We start from the raw sequence: 19,683 nt of genomic DNA, 5'->3' as shown, positions 1-19,683 counted from the left end.
TGGCGTAACGGGGGTTTGTAGAAATAGGAACTTGGACGGGAAAATGTCCAATACGTTGGACTTTGCTTACTTATTCACGATATTGCCGATTTACATTCAGTCACATCAGTGTTTGCAATTTTGAGGACTTTCACCGGCGGTCGTACATAGCGCATGGCGAGTCATGGCATCATTCTCCTGTGGGGTCTGGGTTTTTGGAGTCATAGCTCTTCTTAGGTAATAATACCAATCATCCAGAATACACTTGCTATACAAATACAGCTACGGCCGCCTGATGATGATGCGACTGGCCTTTTATACATGCTTTTGTTTATCCCAACCCTGCCGCCGACCCTTTCTAATGATAGATAGGCGAGGCGACTCGACAAGGGAACCAACCTGCCAACATGGGGCTCCTTTTCTCGCTCAACAAAGTCTAGTTGGCGACGCCCCTTTCCAGTCGGCTATTTCCGCTTGTGTGCTCGAGAAGATGATTGCCGGCTCTACTCGGCCAACTTCTTCTTGCTAGCACCGCTCTTGACGCGGCGGGCAGTGGGGCGGTTGATGTGGTCCAGGGGGATCCAGCTCTCGTCGTAGGTCTTGTCCGTGCCGCTAGCAGAACCCTCGCCACCAGAGAGCGGCTCCTTCTCGACGACAGCAACGGCCTTGGGGGCACGGGGCTTCTTGGTCTGGGGGAAGAAAGCGGCGAACCAGGTGTTGTAGACGAAGTAGCAGGTACCGGCGAAGGCGGCGGTAAGGAACATGTAGAGGAAGATGCTGCAATGTCCAGGTTAGTATATATGCCCTGTAGCTACCAACGTAGTAGGATAAGGGCTGGTGGTATCTTACATCTGAGGGTCGAAGATGCTGGTAGGGGCCTCAACAATGCTGACGGTCTGGTCGGCGACGGGGACCTGGAAGATCTGGTTCGCGTCGTTCATGATGACGGCCATGAGGTTGAGACGGACGTCCTGGGGGTTCATGTCGAGGGCGAAGGAGTAAGGGAGGGACTGCTTCTCGCCGGCGGGGATGGTGGCCTCGTAGCGGACGGAGCTCAGGTTGCGCAGGATGCCGGCCGAGGGGTGCGAGCCCTCGGGGAGCTCCTGCAGAGTGTACAGGGCGCCGCCCAGGAAGGCGACCTGGATGGGTTCGGGCTCGTTGTTGGTGATGTCCACGACGGCCTTGGTCGGGCGGCCGTTGACGAGCTTGACGCCGAAGATGTCGGCCTCGGGGAAGGTGGCGACGACATCGGCCTTGAGCTCGGCGGCGGGAGGGCTACCGGCGCCGGCATCGAGAGGCTGTGAGAGAGTGAAATGTCAGCAGGCCGTTTGCGTCTCGGGTATAGATAGGTACAATGGCATCACGCGACCTCAATGCGACCAAGCTTTGAAGCTTCGGCGCTTGGGCGGGCGGTGCTCAGCAGAGTGAAGACTTACAGATTCGGCTTGGGCGAAAACCGAAACGACGCGAAGAGCCAATGCGGCGAGAAGCGAGTACTGGAGAGCAACCATGATGGACGAGGTGACCGGTGATGAAGGACGAAAGGGGGGATGAAGGTGGGAAAAAGAGGCAATTGGGACTGAAGAGTGCGGAGAGGATTCTTGTTCGTCACTCTTTAGCTGTTGGAGCTCTCGCTCTATCCTGGGCCTAGGAAATTGATTGTGTGAACGTGGCAGTTACAAGCTCTAGGCTGGGGTAACTGGGAGCTGTTGGTCGCTAAGCCAATAGCAGAGCCCGCCTGTAAGTCCGGCCCACCTTTATCATAATCCCCGTCACTACAGCATCATTTGCACTTACATCATTTCTCAGCTCACAAGCTGAAGACTACCCCCAAACGCCGAGATAGCTTATCGCATAGACATATACTCGTGCACTCTACCTATATTTGAGATTCGTCATGTTGAGCACTTGATTGATTGAACCTACAGCATCAATTCTGTTTTTTTACCTGACAGATGGCAATGGTTGCTATCTACACTGAACGTGCCGGCGTGATGAAGCCCGTGCAGTCCCCGAAACCTACTCCGTTACCGCAGTACGCTGTAATCCTGACACCATCCCCATCCTGCAGATAAGTTGTTTGCGATCCATCCGCCAGCTCTACCTGCACCTTGCCGCCCTTAGTCATCTCGGCCAGACAGCCATGCTCATCGTCCCCGACGCCAGACACAGTACCGGTCGCCAGCACGTCGCCCGTGTTGAGATTGCAGCCGTTGATCGTGTGCTGGGCGATCAGGTCCCGGAACGTCCAGTACATCCAGGACACGTTCGATTTGCATATCGTCGTAGGTTTCTCATCTCTGAGTAGCTCCGCTTCAAGCTTGATGTCGTAGCTTGGCTTTGGCTTGGTCTCGCTCAAGAAGGTGCTCACCGGAAGGTCCTTGGCCGGTGCCGCTGTCGCGAACGGTTCGAGGGCGTCTAATGTCACTACCCAAGGGGAGATAGACGTGCAGAAGCTCTTGCCGTTCATCGGCCCCAAAGGCTTCATCTCGAAACCCTGAATATCTCGAGCTGTTTCGCAACAAGTCAGCAACAAAAAGGTCTTGTTTGTCTACTTAAGGAAACGGTCCAAGTCTTACCACTCCAGTCATTAAGCAGAACCAACCCGAAGATGTGGTCATCCGCATCTTCAAGGGAGACACTGTCCCCTAACTTCGTTGGCTTTCCCACAATGGCAGCAAGCTCGAGCTCATAGTCCATGGCCTTGGTTGGCCCGAAACTGACCGAGCCACCTCCTGCGGTAACACCAAGTGGCCTTCGCACCTGTGTGCCGGAGACCACTATTGACGAAGAGGTACCGGTGTAGCCGACAGGGTAATGCAAGAACGAGGGAGGCATTCCTTTCTTGCCAAAGATGGCCTCTTCCATGTTCTGGACATGATCTTTGGAGCACGAAAAGTCGAAGAAACCTGCCACGGAGATGGGCAGATGGAGCGAGACGTCGCCCACTTTGTAGCCGAACTTGGTCACTACTGCATCATCCTCGAGGGCCTTCTTCAAGCTACTTCGAAGTTGATGCAGCTCTGCCTTGCTGACGGCTGCCAGGCCATTCAGAGTTGGCTATGTCAAATCAGTAAAGACCCGGCTATCATGTTCAGGGGGTCATATACCTTGGTAAGTGTCGACTTCACAGCATATGAACATTCTAGCGACAGGTCTGCCAGGAATACGACAAAGTCGTGGAGTCGTGTAACTACGGCCTTCTCGGGATACGCACTGCAGCTCGCGATGCCAAAGGGAAGGTTTGCGATCGAGAAGTGCTCCGTGTATGCCATGATGTCGGTCTATGCTTGGGACTGTCTGAGTAGTACTGTGTGATACTCAAGAAAGAACAGCTAAAGATCACCTTCTTGAGTGATCCCGCCAACAAAACGATGATGACAAGGAACCGAGCCGATTCGGCAATGCTCCTGAGTCCGATACGAACCCCGCCCCCACCGTGCCGGAGGGATATGCTACCGGGCGTTACAGGGTAGACGGGATGCACCATCATGCCAGACTGCTTCTGACGTTTACACCGAAGTTTCAAGGCCGGCAAAAGGGACATCGGACGCGTCTCGTGAAGATGCATTCGAAACGTGGCAGCCAAACATGAAGACCGTCATGAACATGTCTAAACTATCTTCCCATATTGGACCCGACTACAATGCCATTTTCGAATTGCAGGGCGAGATGTCTTCCTAATTGGCCTTGACTTGAATTATCTTGAGGATTCGACATACACTGGTTACTATTTTGGTCTACATGTAATAGATATGGCTATACGGGATTATCCAAGATACTTCCTGCTATTTCTGCGGGATTACAGGCAGTGTCACATAGTTCTCCAAGCCATCACCAAAGTGAATATGATTCTGACCAGCGAATTTCGAGGTGGGCCTATTTTAGCAAAAGGGGAAGCAGTTAGTCAGTACATACGACAACGCAAAGACGTATAGAAACAATCGAAAGAGGGAAAACGACTTACCTATCCGTCGGCGAATTATGCTGGAAAATGCCCGACCCTTGCGTATCGCCGCTCGCGACCTCGAAGACGAGCCGGTTGCCCTTGTCGACGACGACGTTGGTGGGCCAGATCTCCACGTCGACGCCGTACACCTCGTCCGGCTTGACGGGCTGCACGTCGCCCGAGAAGTACTCGCGGTAGGGCAGGTAGGGGCGGTGCTTCGGGTGCTCGTCGTGCACTTTGCGCATGCTGACACGCAGCCAGCCCTTGCACAGAGGCACGGGGTCGCCTGCGGTGCCGGTGTAGAAGATCTCCTTTGAGTCGGCGTCGAGGTGGCGCAGGGTCACGAACAGGTCGATGTCCTTTTCGCCCGAGGCTTCTTCGGGCGTCAGAGACACGTTGAGGTGCGCCGTGACGTGGCCGGTGATCTCGGTCTCCTGCTCGAAGGGCGGGGTGGTGAACTGGACGGCTTGCTGGTTATCCAGCGTGCCCAGGGCTTTATAAGAGACTTTCTTGGATTCTGCCGTGGCGGGCTTGTTAGCGACCAGCCCCTGGTCAGCCGTGAGGTAGAAGTTGGTGTACTGCGTCCGGGGATGGGCCACGCCTCCTCCTGCCGCTTAGGATACGCCTTCTCCTTCTCGGCGTCGTTGAAGCCGACGTTGCCCTTGCGCAGCGTCACGGTGACGGGCGGCACTTTCCCGGGTACGCTCCAGCCGACGCGGTCCTCGCCCTTGAGGAAGGCGTCGAGGAAACTCTGCTGCAGCTCGGCTTCTTCTTTGTAGTAGAAGGGCAGATCATGGCGGCCCGTGATGAAGCGGAGGTACTTGAATTTGCTGCCGGCGTGGTTGTAGCCCTCGACGTTGCCGCGCAGGTGTAGCAGGATGCCGCCCCAGTTCGCCACGCTCAGCAGCGGGACCTCGATGTCCTCGGGCTTGAATTCTTTGCTGGCGTAGTACTCCTCGTCGCGGTATTTGTATTTGGCGTTATCGACCGTCTGGTCCTGGCGGTTGGCGACGAGCACTTCCTCCGGCAGGTCACCCTCGATGGTGTCCTCCTGCCCCCTCGCGCCCGGTCCGTCGGGTGGGAATTTCAGCTGGGACCGCCCGGCCTTGCCGTACTGGTTCACGAGCACCTGCCGGTTCCACCAGACCCCGATGAACTTGTCCGACAGGATCCCGCCGTGCTGGCAGCGGTCGCGGTAGTAATCCGACATGCCCTCCCAGGGAATAATGGCCGCCAGCCCCTTGGGCCGCCGCGCCGCGACGCGCCACTGCGTGCCGGCGTAGTACGAGATGCCGAGCAGGCCGACTTTCCCGGTGGACCAGGGCTGGTCGGCAGCCCACTCGACGACGTCGAAGAAGCACTCCGAGGTGCCCTTGCTCATGGTGTCGAGGAAGCCGGGGCTCTGGCCGAGGCCGCGCTCGTCGGCGCGCACGACGGCGTAGCCCCGCGACGTCCAGAAGACGGGGTCGGGCGTCTCCCAGGCCGAGTAGGGGAGCGGTGCTCCGGGTTCACCTCGTTGAAGGAGCCGACGAAGAAGGTGGCGTACGGGATGTCTTTGCCGTAGGGCCCGTACGTGCAGAGCACGGGGAACTTGGCGCTCGCGTCGTCGGTTAGCGGCAGGTAGACGTTGGCGCGGATCGGCAGCTTGGAGGCCTTGAGTGGGATGGACACGTTCTTGAGGAAGCGCAGCTTGTTCTCGTGGTCGTCGGTCGTGGTCTGCAGATCCCTAAGGGGAGGGGTTTGGACTTCCATAGTGAAAGATGGGATAGCGATTTGCCTTCTTCCGTTTGGTCTTTTGTCGACAGTATTGGCTTGCTCGCAGCACGCCGTGGATCTTGGCGATATCTGACTGGACTGATGATTGTACCAATCTGGTTTCTTTTCAAGTCAAAGTACTGTGTCCAAAGTTATCTTGCTGGTTCAATTGGCATTGAGATGACCTTGGTTCTATGTCTCTACCCCTCGGCAGTCCGTCTTCAGCGGCGTACTTACTCACGCTTGGGACAAACGCCACTTGGACCGGTAAGTGGAGGAGGGGAAGCCCGGCCGGCAGGCACAGCGCACAGCAGCAATGCCGGTCCATGCTTCGGCATCTTTGCGCGCGGGGGTATTGGCCTGCATCAGGAAGGATATGAGGTTTCTTATCTTACCAATTTCACTTGTACGGCAAATGCGAACCTCTCTGCCCCAGAACGTTTCCGATGCCGACAATGCAATAATGACTACTCTGGGATATACTGAGTGCCAAGGATACCTTACATGGCTGACGTGGGTTGTTTCATGAACAATACACATGCCTTCCTGAGCTGCACGAACAATTGCTAGATGCATTTATGACTTGCCAAATTTACAGGGAGAAACTCGACTAAACAGGGACTTCTCATGAAGTTGTGCATTGGGTATGTATAAAAACCTAGTATATGTACAACAATAAAGAAGAAGCAATAGTTTCAACTCTATGGTATGCCCATTGGCGATTGACTAAAACTCGCCGCCCACCTTCCACCTGAAATACGTATCGTTGAAACGCCCACCTGTTTTCGTCCAAGCCCAGCGCGTAAACTGCATGAAGCCGGTCAGTCAGTCAATCATAATCGCACATATGAAAGTGCAAGAAAAAGGGGGTCGGATGGGCGAGTCGCGACCAGTACTCACAGCAGTAAGCCAGACCCCGTGGAACATGTGCAGCACGAAGCCCGTCTCGATCGCGTTGGAGCCCCAGGGCCGCACCTCGCGGTCCAGGTTGTAGTTGATGGGCCGGTATCGCGGGACGCCGCGGTGCTCCGTGTCCCAGTCCGGCGGGTTCTCGACACCCGCGGGGGCGGCGTGGTCAGTCAGCGGGACCCAGTCGGGAAACCCTCCATTCTGCTGTTGCTGCTGCTGTGACTGTGGTAGCAGTGGTGCATTTTCCTCGGCTTGTTGTCTTTGCGCGGCGGGTAAGTCTTGGGCGTCCGTGAGGCGGATCTCGTAGTCTTGCAGCGTGTCGCTCAGGGTGCTGGTTATGGGGTTGTCCGTGGTAGTGACCGACATCTTCGCGGATTCTGTCGCCGTTTGGCTGCTCGACGGGTCTGTCTGTTTGGAAGCTGACAGCTTTCGCGTTCAATGAGATAGATGAGTTGTGGTTGATGAACGGGGCCCCGTAAGAAGAGGTCAAGACTTCAGCGTCGCATGAGAAGGTTCAATAAAGTCAGTCTGTACCTAAGTAACGTCGAAAGTCTCGTATTTCCGAATTGGAGACACGAGACGCATCTTCCCGGTTCGAGGGTCTGTTTGCTGTCATTGGGGGGGACGAAGGATCTGGGGTGCAGGGACAAGGCGTAGAGAAACGGACCCTCCCCCACTTGCCGGTCGCATTTCCCCCTGGTTTTTCGGGGGGGTAAGGTGGGCGGACGGTCGGACGAAGTCTCCCGGGGAGGGCATGTGAATACGAGACCCGTGTCGCAGCTTTTCGCAACTGGAGACACATCGTCGCTCAAAGGAATAATTCTAGCCATAGATGAGACTCCTCGAATTTGTGCTTGCGAAAATATAGATCTCATGCTCTTTTTTTTACCAATAAGGGGGGCCGTTAGATTCTCACCATCAAACCCGCACAATGTCGTCGTCTCCAGATATCCCCGCCATCGAGCGCCTTCAAGACGCCGTGACCGACGGCCGCGCCGAGAACATCCGGTACCGCCAGAACCAGCTGCAGAGCCTCCATGCGAGCCTGCGCGAAGAGGCCGGCAGCATTTGTAGTGCTCTGGCCAAGGACGCGCAGTCGTCCGCCGCCGAGGTCGAGACGGAATACTACCTGGCCATGGACGCGGTCCGGCACTTCTACGACTCGCTCAACTTCGCCGAGGAGCACGAGAAGGAGTACGCCGTCACGCACGGCAAAGATAATGCGACGCGGAGGCTCGGCGCGGGACTCGTCGTGATTCGGCCGACGAGCCATACGCGGTTCTACTCCATCGTCACGCCGCTGGCTGCGGCCATCTCGGCGGGCAACTGTGTGATAGTCGAGGTAAGTGGGGAAAATGTTGCAATCATGGCGTTCAGCTGCTTATACAGATGTCTACTATAGCTCCAGGACACGCTACTCCAGGTGGACTCGGTGCTACGGAAACTACTCCCGGCCGCATTGGATATCAACACGTTCTGTCTCACCAAGACCATAGCCGACTCCTCGATACTCGAGACGGCGCTCCTGGTAGACCAGACGAGCGCATCATCAAGCGCGAACACCAGTCTCACAACCCAGATGCTCTCCTCTACGACCAAGCGCACCGTCGCCATCGTGGACCGGACGGCCGACATCCAAGCGGCGGCCAAGGCGATCACGAACGCGAGGTTTAGCTTCGGCGGCACCTCTCCCTATGCGCCGGACCTGGTGCTGGTCAACGAGTTCGTGAAGCAGGACTTCTTCGAGGCCTGCTCCAAGTACGCAACGCTTGCTTTTGCGAGGGAGTCTTCGGCGAGGAAGGTCAGCGGGAACCAGAGCGAGGAGACCCGCAAAGCGGTCAAGGATGCCGAGGATAGGAAGCAAGTCTCGAGCTTCGGCTCCAATTACTTCAAGCTCATCGATATACTCGATAGGTGAGTGGCCCGGCTTGGGATGTGGAGGTGTTCCGATTGGTTTCAGTCTAACATTGTCATTACAGGTCGACACCCCTGATGGACATGAAAATCAGCGGTCGGTATCTGCCCATTGCCACCTGCTCCGGTCTGGTTGATGCGATATTTACACAGCAGTTTGAGTAAGATCAACCCAAGCGACAAACCTTCGGGAGAAAACGATGATCATGTCTAACAAAATCTGCAGGAACCCCCTTCTCGCGGGTTACTTCTTCGCCGACCCAGCCTCTGCCAAATACCTCGCCCACCACCTGCCCTGCCACGTCTCCTGTCTAAACCAGATCCCCGTGCAGCTGCTCGTAGGCCCAGCCGCGCCCACCGCCCACGATGCAGATTACTTGTACCGGTACAGCAAGGGGATGTTCTCTGTGGCGCGACCACAGTACGTCGAACCGCTGCCGGAGGCTTTTACCAAGGCCGCGGGCTTGCTGGCACGGGACTCGAAGAACAAGATAACTCCCTCGGCCATTCGGGCCCTGGCGGTCAAGCCGCTCAAGCCCACGGGACAGCCCAAGAACGAGCAGCTCGGCTTTTTCGAGGCCGGGTTCTTGACTATGGCCAGCATAACTTTGTTTGGCATCCTACCTATCGTGGGGTACACGACTTGGATTACATCAAGGAAGGCTATAGAGTTTGCTTTACGCTGGAGGCAGCAATAGATAGGTATTGGCCGTGCAAAAGGTTATGACTTGTACATGTATCTACATCTGTTGTAGCTTAATTAAAACAATCTTCGTTGTCCGGTATCTGAAAAAATATCCATAGCAGAAGGCATCTACATGACCATACATCACCACAGCGTGAGTACGGTGACCCCTACCTGCGCCGTACCACTGCGCGCTCGTCTCTACGAAATCAACGAATCGGACCCCGAAAGAACCGAAGATGGTGATCAATGAATTAGAATTGTGTCTTGTGTGTTTTGGCACCTTGTCTGACTTTCTTGTCGAAACTCTCTTAGATTGCCCACTTCGCTTCCTGTCATGTTCTGGGGCGTTCTCGGCAAGGTGGAGGGTGATACTCGTGCAATCAAACTTTACCTGCAGTGTGGTTGTAGTACCACCCGTCTCGCAATCAATAGACATCGACAAGATTAACGAGGACAGATTTCATTTCAATCTTGCTCTTACGATATATGGCATGATGACATTACAGACACATCATGACAGAGCAGAGTGGTCATTCGTGCAGCCAACTGCTTGCCTCGGGGGTGGTGGTGGTCCCAGCCGAGCCGCCGCTACGGGAGGGGAAGTGGAGGGAGAAACGCTCTAAAGCTGAATTGGGGAATCCCGGTCGGAATGAAAACCGTTGACCGTTGAGCTTTAGGAGAGCGCGACCCTTGCATCCCCATTACATGACCCCATGCGCCCCCACCCGGCAGCCGGGAGAGGATTGCAATGCATTGCATGCGCTTGGCTTTCTTGCATCTGATCCTGTAAGGTGTACATGTGCGAGTAAGATAAGCAGACAGACGGGTGGTGTTCTATAGTCGCAGCCGAGCAGTAACTTCCACCTTTGGGAATTCGGTTGCAGTATTCGGTAGTGAAACGCAGTGTCTGTTGTACGTGTTATCCAGCCAATACTCCGTACCGAAGATCTGACATACTGGCTCTATCTACAGCAACGACATTTTCACATTGTGTCCCATAGTTGGCTCATACTCACTCACGACAATACCCAATTCTTGCTGTCTATCAAGCCATCTCAAAGCCAGCGGCATCGCAACGTAGCTATCTCATTTAGCACTTAAGAGAGTGAGATAAACAGAGAAAAGGAAGGAAAAGAAAAAGACACATAATACGCCATGGCTGTTGGTAAACGAGACGAGGAAGGGTCCATGGCTCCCGTCCATCTCTTCTCCCACGGCTCGACCATGATGCTGGGCGAGGAGTCCGCCTCGGCGGATTACTGGAAGAAGTGCGGCGACGAGGCGCTGGCCCACGGCGTCGAGCATGTGGTCATGATGGTAGGTTCATGCTTTTGCTTCTCCTATTCCTCAACACATTCACCCCCATCCATCCATCCCATCCCACAGGCAGCAAACAACTAACAATAACCACAGGGCGCGCACTGGGCCACCTCCCTCCCCGGCATCCTCATCTCCGCGCACCCGAACCCGGGCAAGTCCCCCGTCGCCTACGTGCACCCAAGCAAGTACCAGTCCTACGCCCTGAAACCGGACCTACCCTACGTCCCCACGCTGCAGCTGACCCTCGCGGCCGCGGGCATCCCGAGCGCGCCCGACGCCGCCTTCGACTGGATCCACGACACCTACCTCGTGCTGATCCGCATGTTCCCCAAGGGTTGCCCGCCCACCACCATCCTCAGCATGAACCAGGCCTACGACCCGCACTTCCACATGAGCGTCGGCGCCGCCCTGCGGCCCCTGAGGGACTGGAACCGCCACAAGACCCTCTTCGTCGGCTCCGGCGGCGCCGTCCACAACCTGTACCGCAACGTCTGGGGCCCCATGCTGCGGTATCGCGACAACTTTGCGCAGCCCACGCCGCCCGAGCCCTGGGCGCTCGATTTCCGGCAGGAGGTCGTCTCGGCCTTCTGCCCGGGCCACGAGGAGAGCGTGCCCGCCGACGAGGCCGTGTGCGGGCGCGTGATCCGGAACAGCAAGAAGCAGGGGCCGGCGGCCCGCTGCTGCGGCGCAAGATCACGAGCTTGATGAAGCATCCCAAGTACCGCGACGCCCACGGCACGGATGACCATTTCATGGCTACCATGTTCGTGGCCGGTCTCTGTGGCGGAAGGGGTGACGAGAAGATGCAGGGCGAGATGGGGGCTGAGGATTGGGAGTTGACCAATATGTGTAATTCGCAGTTTACTTTGGGGTCGTGGGCCGATATGAAATAGAAGCAGTAGCTGCTCGGGCGGTCTGTATGGAGCAAGTTATTAGTACACAATCAAGACTTCAAAGCAAATAAGATACATGTCCGTTTACGGGTTCCATCGCCAGTACTGGCAATCCAGCAGCAACCAATAAACCCAAAGGAGTAGGAGGAAAATTGACCAGTGGTCGTCCATAGATACAATAACAGCCACACAATCTAGGTATTCCAGTTGTAGCGTTTGTTCGACTGTTTATTTAAGTATCTATGTGGCGATTCCATCCAAGTGTGATACCGCCTTGGTAGGAAAGTTACTTGAGGCACCGCTGCCGAAGGGGATTGGCCTGAAGGTGTGGTAGGCAAGGTGAGATAGGTGCTGTGAGCTCGAGCTCAGGGGGAAGCCCAAGGCATCAATCAACCACAATCCAGGCACCACCACCACAATAGGGACCAGACAGCATTGCAAAATTCAGGTACCTACCTACCCTTAAATATCTAAATAACTGCCTTTTCCACCAGACCAACCAGGGAGTTCGCCACCCGGTCTGGTTGTAAAAACCGAACCTTCCGTTTTTCGTAAGGTAGGAAATTCACTTGCACACCCACTGAGGAGCAGCGATGGCTTTCGTCAGGTCAACCCAGAGGAATGCAGTTCGAATACCCCTACTCTGAGCTTTTTGCATTTTATTTTTTAATTCTTTTCCCCCCTCCTGCTCCCTTCCTTCTTATCCAACTTGGCAAATTGATAACAATATTATGTGTGCCATCCACTCATTCATCCAGTATTTATTATGACAAGTCCATGCTATCCCACCCATCCAAAAGGTCGGTGCCATTTCCAAGACTGCCCAGGTTTCCAAAGATGTCATCGTCACTGACACCAAGCCCACCGCTGCCCGTAGACGTCATATCCAAATTCATGTCGCCGGGTCCTCCCAAGTCCAGGTCCATATGATTCGTGCTCGCATCGTCCGTGACCAGCCCATCGTTACCGGCGGCAGCAAGGGCATCGCCCAGGGACGCCGCCGCACTCTCATCAATTCCAAGGGAAAGATCGTTCTGCAACATCTGCGGCGGCTCCGGCATCACCATCTGCGTCTCGACTCTCCTATACAGTCGGACGACGATCTCGGCCATGACCGGGTCGGACTTCTGGATCTTCTTGAAATCCTCAGCCTCCCACCGCAGAGCCTGCCGCAGCGAGACCCGGGTCTGCTGGGGAGGTGGCATCTGATGAGTGGGGTCGCCGAGCATGGCAGGGGCTGGCGGCGGAGGGATATTCGTCACGTCCGGCGCACATACTAGAGCCGTCGCCACATCGTACACAATGCTAGCACTGCCGGCATCGGTCTGCTGCTTGACTTCCTCCAGAACCACCTGCAAAAATCTCTTGGGCCCCAGGATCTTGAGGGCAACAAGCATCTGGCGGTGTGTGTAGGAAGTCGGCATGATGTTCATGCCAGGGTTCATGCCCCATTGCACAAACCCTTGCAGCACTTGCCGTAGTGAAGCGACTAGAGAAACATTCTGAGTGCTGCTGGTCCACTGCTCGATCTCCTTGTGGTCGGCGCCGCCGGTCCGTCTCGACACCTTCACATTGTCCTTAATAGCCTTGAGCAGGGGCTCGACTTCTTGGCTGGTGGGATTCTGGCGCTGGTACGATCGGAGCGAATGGTCTAGCGGCTTTGCCACCAAGTTCAGGACGGCGGATAAGAGGCTCTGTGCTTCGTTGGAGCCTTGTTTCGTAAGTAGGATAAGGTTCAAAATTTGAATGACCGCCTTCTGCTCAGCGCTCCTAGTTGTCCTGAGCTGATTGGACATGTACGTAATGGCCAGCACGAGAGACGGGAGGAGGAAGGTGTCGACCAGAAACTCGACGCCGCTCTTGAGGCTCTCTTCGCTCAAGCGATCTGTGCTGAGCGCGAGAACTGTCTGGTAGAATAGAGTCGAAACCAACAGGTAGAAATCCTGGGGAGGACATGACGACATTAGCTCGTCACCCAGGCCGCCGCTCTCGTTATCGAAAAGCCCCTGGATCCATCCTCGCAGGTGCCCTTGCTGCTGCTCGGAAAGGTCCTCGAGCGGTTTGCTGATGTTTCCGCCAATCAAGAGCTTGGCGATGAAGGACTCTGGCGACCGAACGCCGAGATCCGCGACTGAAAGGTTGTATCTCGAGGAAAAGGCCAGAACGAGCAGCAAGATGGATCCGAACTCTTCGTACACAGGCTGGTATTCGCCCTGGTCGTCGTCATACCGCCAGTTGTCGAGTAGTTCGCATAATGGATGTAAGAACACGACGGGCTTCTCAAATAGCAGAATGACATCTAATGCCAACGGCTTCTTAGCTAATTGGCCACACAATTGCTTCAACGACATAGTCTCCTTGCTGTGACATAATCGTACAATAACCTTGAAGGATGCTATTAGTACTAGTCCGTAGTCTCGCTTAGATCATGTGAATGTAGCCAAAAGACTTACCTCAGTCAGGGCTTGGCAAACAGCACCAACGTTGCCATCCATGTTATCCAACTCTCCTACAAGGCTCTGTACTCTCTCCGGGTCAGTCATACACTGTTGCACCAGCGTCTCCTTGTTATAGCGGCCGCCGGCCGGTAAAGTCTGATATGTGATTTCACCCAACAGGCCTTCAATGGCCGATTCGGGGATAAGACCATGCAAGCAACAAGCAAAACAGAAATCTTGCCGGACACTATCCGTGAAGGCGTTGTTGTTGTTGGTCACCTCAAACATGGCTGACAGCGTGGGGAAGGCGTTGGTGTCGACGTGGGAAAGCGCCTCCGTAATACAATACTGTGATGTTACGGGCGGAAACATCGACGTTGCCAGGGTCGCAAGCAGTATGGGCAACTTATTGGTTAAGTACGACCTCATCAGATGTGTAGTCTTCTGACCCTCATTGCGGAATACTGCATTGGCGAGAACATCGAACGAGGCCAATATGAGGTCGATCGTTGTAGTTTGAATATCACCCTAGATTGCGTTTAGTCAAATTGCGTATTTGAACGGACAAGGGATCTTGCCATACGTTGTACCGGTTGTGTAAGTAGCTGTAGAAGGCTGCATCGTCTATAAGCGGTCGTCCAACCATCTGATAGGATATGTCAGCAAAAGTCACATATAAGGTACATGGTTTCCGAGGATTTCGCCTTACGCATGCGTTCAGGTAGATATAAAGTCCGGCCCGAGAATTACTTATCGGAACTTCGGGAATCACAAAGTTATCCAGTCCCATCGTGGAGTCGAGAATATCGTCGATTTCCGCATTGGCCGCCTCCTTCTTCTTGTCGGCCGGCTCGAAGCTGGCGAGGGTCTCGGTGCGGAAGAACTCGAGGCGGGCCGCGATCTGGGACGCGTTCTGCATGATGGACGGCACGAAGCTGGCCAGGCTCTCGGACAGGGCCTTGCGCGCGTCCTGGGCAAAGGGGCGGCTGAGCGCCTTGAGCACGATTTGGTTCTCGCACACGCCCAGCAGCAGCATGACGAAGGCGGCGCGCGACGTCTCCATGTCGTCGCGCGACTCGGCCAGGTGCAGCTGGCCCATCATCTCCTGCGAGAAGGCGGCCGCGGCCGAGGTGAAGAGGACCATCCACTTGGCGATGGCCTTGCAGACCTCGAGGCTCTCGCGCGCCGACCGGACGCAGGTGCCCAGCCCGTTGGCCTTGGTGAGGCGGTAGAATATCGTCTCCTCCTGGCCGTACGAGCTCTTCCAGCGCATGCCGGCCGGCGCATGTTCGCCGAGCGCGGCCAGGTTCTGGCCCGTCGCCTCGGCCTGGTTGTGGGAGGTCGAGTATTTGTACAGGGCGTTCAGGATCGAGGGCGTGTCGATCAGCTTCCGCTCGATCAGGACGTGCATGTATCGCGGGACGCGCGGGTCGAGGCAGTCGCGGTTCGCGGGCTGGGGCCGCAGGAGGATGTCGGCGGCGGCGGCGGGGGGATCGGGCTTCGGGCGGACAGGACCGAGACCTTGGACGCGAAGACGTCTTCGTCGATGCGCTGGATCAAACACTGGTCCAGGAACCTTGCCCACACGTCCGTCGCCTGGTTGGCATGGTTGCGGCCTTGCTGCTGCTGCTGCTGTTCCCCCGTCGGCGACGCTTTCGGAGGGCCCTCGCCAAACTGCAGCCCGAGATCCATCTCCATGTCTGTCGATCGGGGATCCTTGGTGTTTTGTCGTTCTCTTTCGTCGAGAGCTAAAGAAACGGGGTGCTGCGATAGCCTATGGCCGCCGGGATATAGTATCCATTTGATAGCGTTTGTGTCGTCGCACTGCGCACGTGCAAATTCCCCCAGTCGTTTCGCGACCGCTGTCGCTGGCAGCTTCCGAGACCAAACGTCAAGAGAAGACTAATTAATAGTGATAGTTCTGCTCGGAATTGCGAACGTATTGGCCCTTGCGAGGCTGGATTGGAGCTGGTAATGGGCTGAAAGCTAGGTTGATGTTTTGATCAGGTCTACTGACCAATCCCAGCTCTTGAATCTCGAGTTCCGTTTAGTCAATCGGCTCCTCAGATTCTAGGCGCCGGCCGCACGGCCTAGACTGCCAGTGAGATCCAAACCAGTCAAGATCAACCTCTTGATTACTGATCCCAGCTTACCACCAGCAAGGAGAATATACAAGTGTCTTCCGTCTCAAAATCGACTTCATGTAAGAAACAATGGTAGTATCAATTATCAATAATGTATCTAGCATCCTGCGCATCTCGACACCATGCTTGTAGCATGGAAGCGAGACCCCAAGCTTCGCATACTCAGGATCGGGTTCGTATCTACCTACCTACTGACTGACATGTCGCATGTAAATGCTGATGTGGGTTTTGGGGGGCGGACAGGAGATGATCAATAGGGACGGGCTAATAATAATAACGTGATGGTCAAGCGCGGCTCTGCCATGTACATCAACTGCATGCAGATAGATCTCCAGCCCTGAGAGCTGAACACGTAGTAGACTTGCAAGATGAAATTTCTTTTTTCTTCATTTCCCAGCTGACCAGCTGCATGCAGTGCTGTTGTTCCTGTCATGCATAGCTCACTACATTGGGCCATAGTCTCTCTGGCTATTCCAGCTTCGTCATCCCAGGGGAGCCACTGGCGGGATGTCATGCGTACATGTACGCCAGATGCGGCATGCCGCTTCCGAGTGTGCACTTCGCTGCAGATCCAATGGAACGGCACCCCTTCCTCCTCTTCCTCCTCTATCAGCAGAGCCCCCATTTTTGAAGATAATGACCAACAAGACTCAGCCAGCCCATGTCCGATTTGATGCTCCCTCTCGCACGCCATCCAAACCTCGGACTGGAGGCTGTCTAACAAAAACCCCAACCCAAATGCACTAAAGCCGCCCCAAAGTTGATCGTACAATATAGATAATCGCTTGCTTAGAAGAAGAAAAGATCGCACAAAGTTGTTGACAGGGAGATTGGCCTATTGACCGTCGTTATGACCGTCGTCTCGACCTCCTGCTGGACAGGTTCTCCCTCTTCCTCTACCAGAATGCGATCGGGCCGTAGACGAACAGACGAAGCATTACTGTAGAGCTGGTCAGGCATCTTCCATTTTGATATGTTGGACAGGAGAGTTTCTCTCAACCTCTGGTGACCTCGGCCCGACCATCCAGTCCTGCATCGCGAGCCACTCGCTCCAGTTGGACTCGGCGCTGACAATCTCCTTCTCCGTCACGTTCTGCAGCGGCCGCAGGAACGGGATGGTCTGCTCCTCGCCCATGTCGTAGTGCGCCTTGACGTCGAGCCAGCTCGCGCTCTTGGCCGCGAACAGGTAGTTGCGCCGCTCCACCTCGTGCATGGGGCCGATGCCCAGCGCCCAGCTGTCCCCGAAGAACCCGTGCAGCACCGCGGGGAAGTCGAACCCCGTCACCACCAGCCGCCGAATGTAGGGATTGAGCGTCACGACGGCGGGCGGCTGGTTGGGGCTGGCCATCGGCATGGGCAACTTGCCTGACGCGCGCGAGGTCGGGGACGGCATCGCCGAGGGCGAGCCACCGCTCATTCTCGAGGTGACCACGGGGTTTTGCGTCTTTTGGAACGGGAGCTGGATGTTGATGAAGGCGGCCACGGCCTGGACGGGCGGGGAGTGCTGCGCGTGATCCAGGAAGTAGCGGACGCACGACTGGAAGTGCGGATACCACTCGAGGATGTCGAACTGATTTTGGTTCTCTTCCATGGGGAAGAAACTGGACGGAGGCATCTCCGGGCCGCCGCCGCCACCCCGTGCTCCAGCAGTAGCACCCGATCCGGACGGCTGCGGCGAGGGCTGGGCATGGGGGTAATGGAACATGGGAAACGAGGATGGCCCACCGCCTCCATGTGGATGAAAGGCCATGACTTGTTAGTCAGTGTGTAAGATAGCTGATTTCCAGGAAGTCGGGCAAAGGTAATCATCGAGCGTCGAATATGGGATATATGGCCATGTAAGGGTAGAATTCGGGGGCAACCGCGGCGAACTTTAAAGGACAACCCGCACTCCGATGGTGTCTAATAACACGGATTGGGGATGGTCTGCCTGCTCGTCTGGATGGGTAAAGTGGCTACCCGGACGATGAGTGGCTGGAAAGGCAGCTGTAGGCCAGGAACTAAGTTTGGTGGGAGCAGTAGTGGTAGCGAGCAGCGTGAGGAGCCAAGTATATATGTATCGCGAAGGTGTTAGCCGCATGAACTTGATATTTGGTACACCAAATCAGTGTCGAGCACGCTGGCCTGACTCAGGTACGCTCAGTGGAGTTCTCGGTGTCGAGTAAGTAAGTGGAGAGAGGCGGCCGAGTCCTATTTAACAGCTGACGGCAGAACTGGCTGTACCCGACGCTGTAGGAAGGAAAGCTCCCGACGCTGGGAGATTCTCTCTCAAATATATACTGGGTACAACACAACGCCAACAGCGACAGCCGACTATTTCGGGGTACGACGAAAACAGAGGTGGCGCGGAATCTCAGCGGATAGTGGCAAGCCAGTATACATGGATGGAAATTAGTTTCGAGCGGAAATAAATAATCATTGGGAGGGAGGGAAAGAAAGAAAGAATAGAGAAAGAAAAAACAAGGCCACGATGATGGTTGGAGAGAAGAGCCCGTCGCTGGTCGAGTAGCTAAATTCCAGATGAGCATCTGGGTTACTCTATTAGAGGCCAGGTACAAGGTGGCATGTATACATGTAGGTAGTATTAGATCTGGCGCCACTGGGGGAGCCGCGCCGCGTAACTAAGCTGCTAAGACGGGCGGCAGTAGTATTAGTATGTAGGTTATATGGTGGTGGAGCAGCCGATCACGCTTGTGTGCCGAGCGAGCAAGCAGACGAAGGCGTCCCGTAACTCACAGTGATATCTACCTAACTTAGGAAGTAAGTCTGTATGTATCAGTGTGCAGATACACTTACTCATTGGTCGACGGGGTACCTAGTAGAACGGACGGTGAGGGAGAGGCAGCCAGAGAGAGAAAGGGATCTGAAGCTAGAAAAGCCACCGCTTCGGAGCTCATTACATGACAAACGGCTTGCCCCTGGTCGCAGCGCCGTAGGTATGCATGTAAGTATGTAATACTGTGGACTTTGGTGAAATAGGTGGGAGTGACAACATGGCTACTTCCTTACTCCCTACCAGGGGTACCAAACCAGCCTGGACCCATAAGTTGCCAGTAAGTCAGTGTGTTTTGTATTGATGCAGGCCTGTATTTCTTCTTCTGAAAGCACGCCGGCCGGCCAAACATGCCTGGTTGACATGGCTGCGGGTCATCGGGAAGTGGCCGGTAGCATGTCATAGATTGCTGCATCTAGGTACATGAGCCAGTCAAATCCGGCACAGGGATCATGACGGCTGGCGCAAATCAGTTCGTTCGCCTTGCAAACGGGGTGCAACCGGGTTGTGGACGGGACACACGCTCTGATGCTACATCGGCAGGGCAGGGTGGAGGACCATCAAGCTTACCTCCAGTTGCCAGGTGTACTGGGCAGGGTAAGACGACCAGGAAAAGACCGAACTGAGTGAGCGAGCGAGCCAAAGAGCACAGGGCGGGAGAGAGAGAGAGAGAAAGAGAGTCATTTCGACGTGCAGGTGAAAACCGGAGATGCAAGGACGCAGAGAAATCAAGGCGAGTAGGTTACCCTAACGAGCATATGGTCATAATCGTAAAGAAATGGCGAAAATGCCTGCAAGCATCGACTATCTGGGAAAAGAGGGAGGGATACCTATCAGAAAGGAACAGATTTGAAGGGTCCAAAAGGCCAATTGTGGTCGTGTCTCGACCAGGGTCCATGTCGAATGCAGGTCGGAGGAGAC

General features: G+C 55.3%; 8 protein-coding genes across 8 annotated transcripts; 2 read left to right on the top strand and 6 right to left on the bottom strand.

Moving 5' to 3' along the window:
• Positions 1-482: 482 nt before the first annotated feature.
• PG997_013804 (uncharacterized protein) lies at positions 483-1,490 on the bottom strand (the record flags this gene model as incomplete). The annotated part of the gene is made up of 3 exons (XM_066818118.1): positions 483-756; positions 829-1,277; positions 1,416-1,490. 3 exons carry the CDS (start codon positions 1,488-1,490, stop codon positions 483-485), a joined length of 798 nt encoding a protein of 265 aa, XP_066663810.1.
• Positions 1,491-1,951: 461 nt separating this feature from the next.
• On the bottom strand, positions 1,952-3,254 carry PG997_013803 (uncharacterized protein; the record flags this gene model as incomplete). Its single annotated transcript, XM_066818117.1, has 3 exons — positions 1,952-2,490; positions 2,559-3,039; positions 3,090-3,254. The coding sequence occupies 3 exons, from the start codon at positions 3,252-3,254 to the stop codon at positions 1,952-1,954; spliced, it is 1,185 nt and encodes a 394-aa protein (XP_066663809.1).
• Positions 3,255-3,767: 513 nt separating this feature from the next.
• PG997_013802 (X-Pro dipeptidyl-peptidase) lies at positions 3,768-5,680 on the bottom strand (the record flags this gene model as incomplete). The annotated part of the gene is made up of 4 exons (XM_066818116.1): positions 3,768-3,858; positions 3,947-4,445; positions 4,508-5,402; positions 5,441-5,680. The coding sequence occupies 4 exons, from the start codon at positions 5,678-5,680 to the stop codon at positions 3,768-3,770; spliced, it is 1,725 nt and encodes a 574-aa protein (XP_066663808.1).
• A 729-nt stretch (positions 5,681-6,409) lies between these two features.
• Positions 6,410-6,958, bottom strand: PG997_013801 (uncharacterized protein; the record flags this gene model as incomplete). Its single annotated transcript, XM_066818115.1, has 2 exons — positions 6,410-6,490; positions 6,584-6,958. 2 exons carry the CDS (start codon positions 6,956-6,958, stop codon positions 6,410-6,412), a joined length of 456 nt encoding a protein of 151 aa, XP_066663807.1.
• Positions 6,959-7,523: 565 nt separating this feature from the next.
• PG997_013800 (uncharacterized protein) lies at positions 7,524-9,204 on the top strand (the record flags this gene model as incomplete). The annotated part of the gene is made up of 4 exons (XM_066818114.1): positions 7,524-7,934; positions 7,995-8,506; positions 8,572-8,667; positions 8,733-9,204. The coding sequence occupies 4 exons, from the start codon at positions 7,524-7,526 to the stop codon at positions 9,202-9,204; spliced, it is 1,491 nt and encodes a 496-aa protein (XP_066663806.1).
• A 1,145-nt stretch (positions 9,205-10,349) lies between these two features.
• PG997_013799 (uncharacterized protein) lies at positions 10,350-11,407 on the top strand (the record flags this gene model as incomplete). The annotated part of the gene is made up of 3 exons (XM_066818113.1): positions 10,350-10,511; positions 10,608-11,141; positions 11,168-11,407. The coding sequence occupies 3 exons, from the start codon at positions 10,350-10,352 to the stop codon at positions 11,405-11,407; spliced, it is 936 nt and encodes a 311-aa protein (XP_066663805.1).
• Positions 11,408-12,171: 764 nt separating this feature from the next.
• Positions 12,172-15,543, bottom strand: PG997_013798 (Mediator of RNA polymerase II transcription subunit 5; the record flags this gene model as incomplete). The annotated part of the gene is given in 5 exon segments (XM_066818112.1): positions 12,172-13,791; positions 13,861-14,373; positions 14,429-14,491; positions 14,555-15,343; positions 15,361-15,543. 5 exon segments carry the CDS (start codon positions 15,541-15,543, stop codon positions 12,172-12,174), a joined length of 3,168 nt encoding a protein of 1,055 aa, XP_066663804.1.
• Positions 15,544-16,941: 1,398 nt separating this feature from the next.
• Positions 16,942-17,694, bottom strand: PG997_013797 (uncharacterized protein; the record flags this gene model as incomplete). The annotated part of the gene is made up of 1 exon (XM_066818111.1): positions 16,942-17,694. The coding sequence occupies one exon, from the start codon at positions 17,692-17,694 to the stop codon at positions 16,942-16,944; it is 753 nt and encodes a 250-aa protein (XP_066663803.1).
• Between the last annotated feature and the right edge of the window lie 1,989 nt (positions 17,695-19,683).

The sequence above is a fragment of the Apiospora hydei genome, assembly GCF_038363865.1.
Source record: "Apiospora hydei strain CBS 114990 chromosome Unknown utg000009l_segment0_segment0, whole genome shotgun sequence".
NCBI classification, from domain to species: Eukaryota; Fungi; Ascomycota; class Sordariomycetes; order Amphisphaeriales; family Apiosporaceae; genus Apiospora; species Apiospora hydei.
Note: the sequence above shows the minus strand (reverse complement) of the source record. Positions and strands in the feature narration are given on the sequence as shown.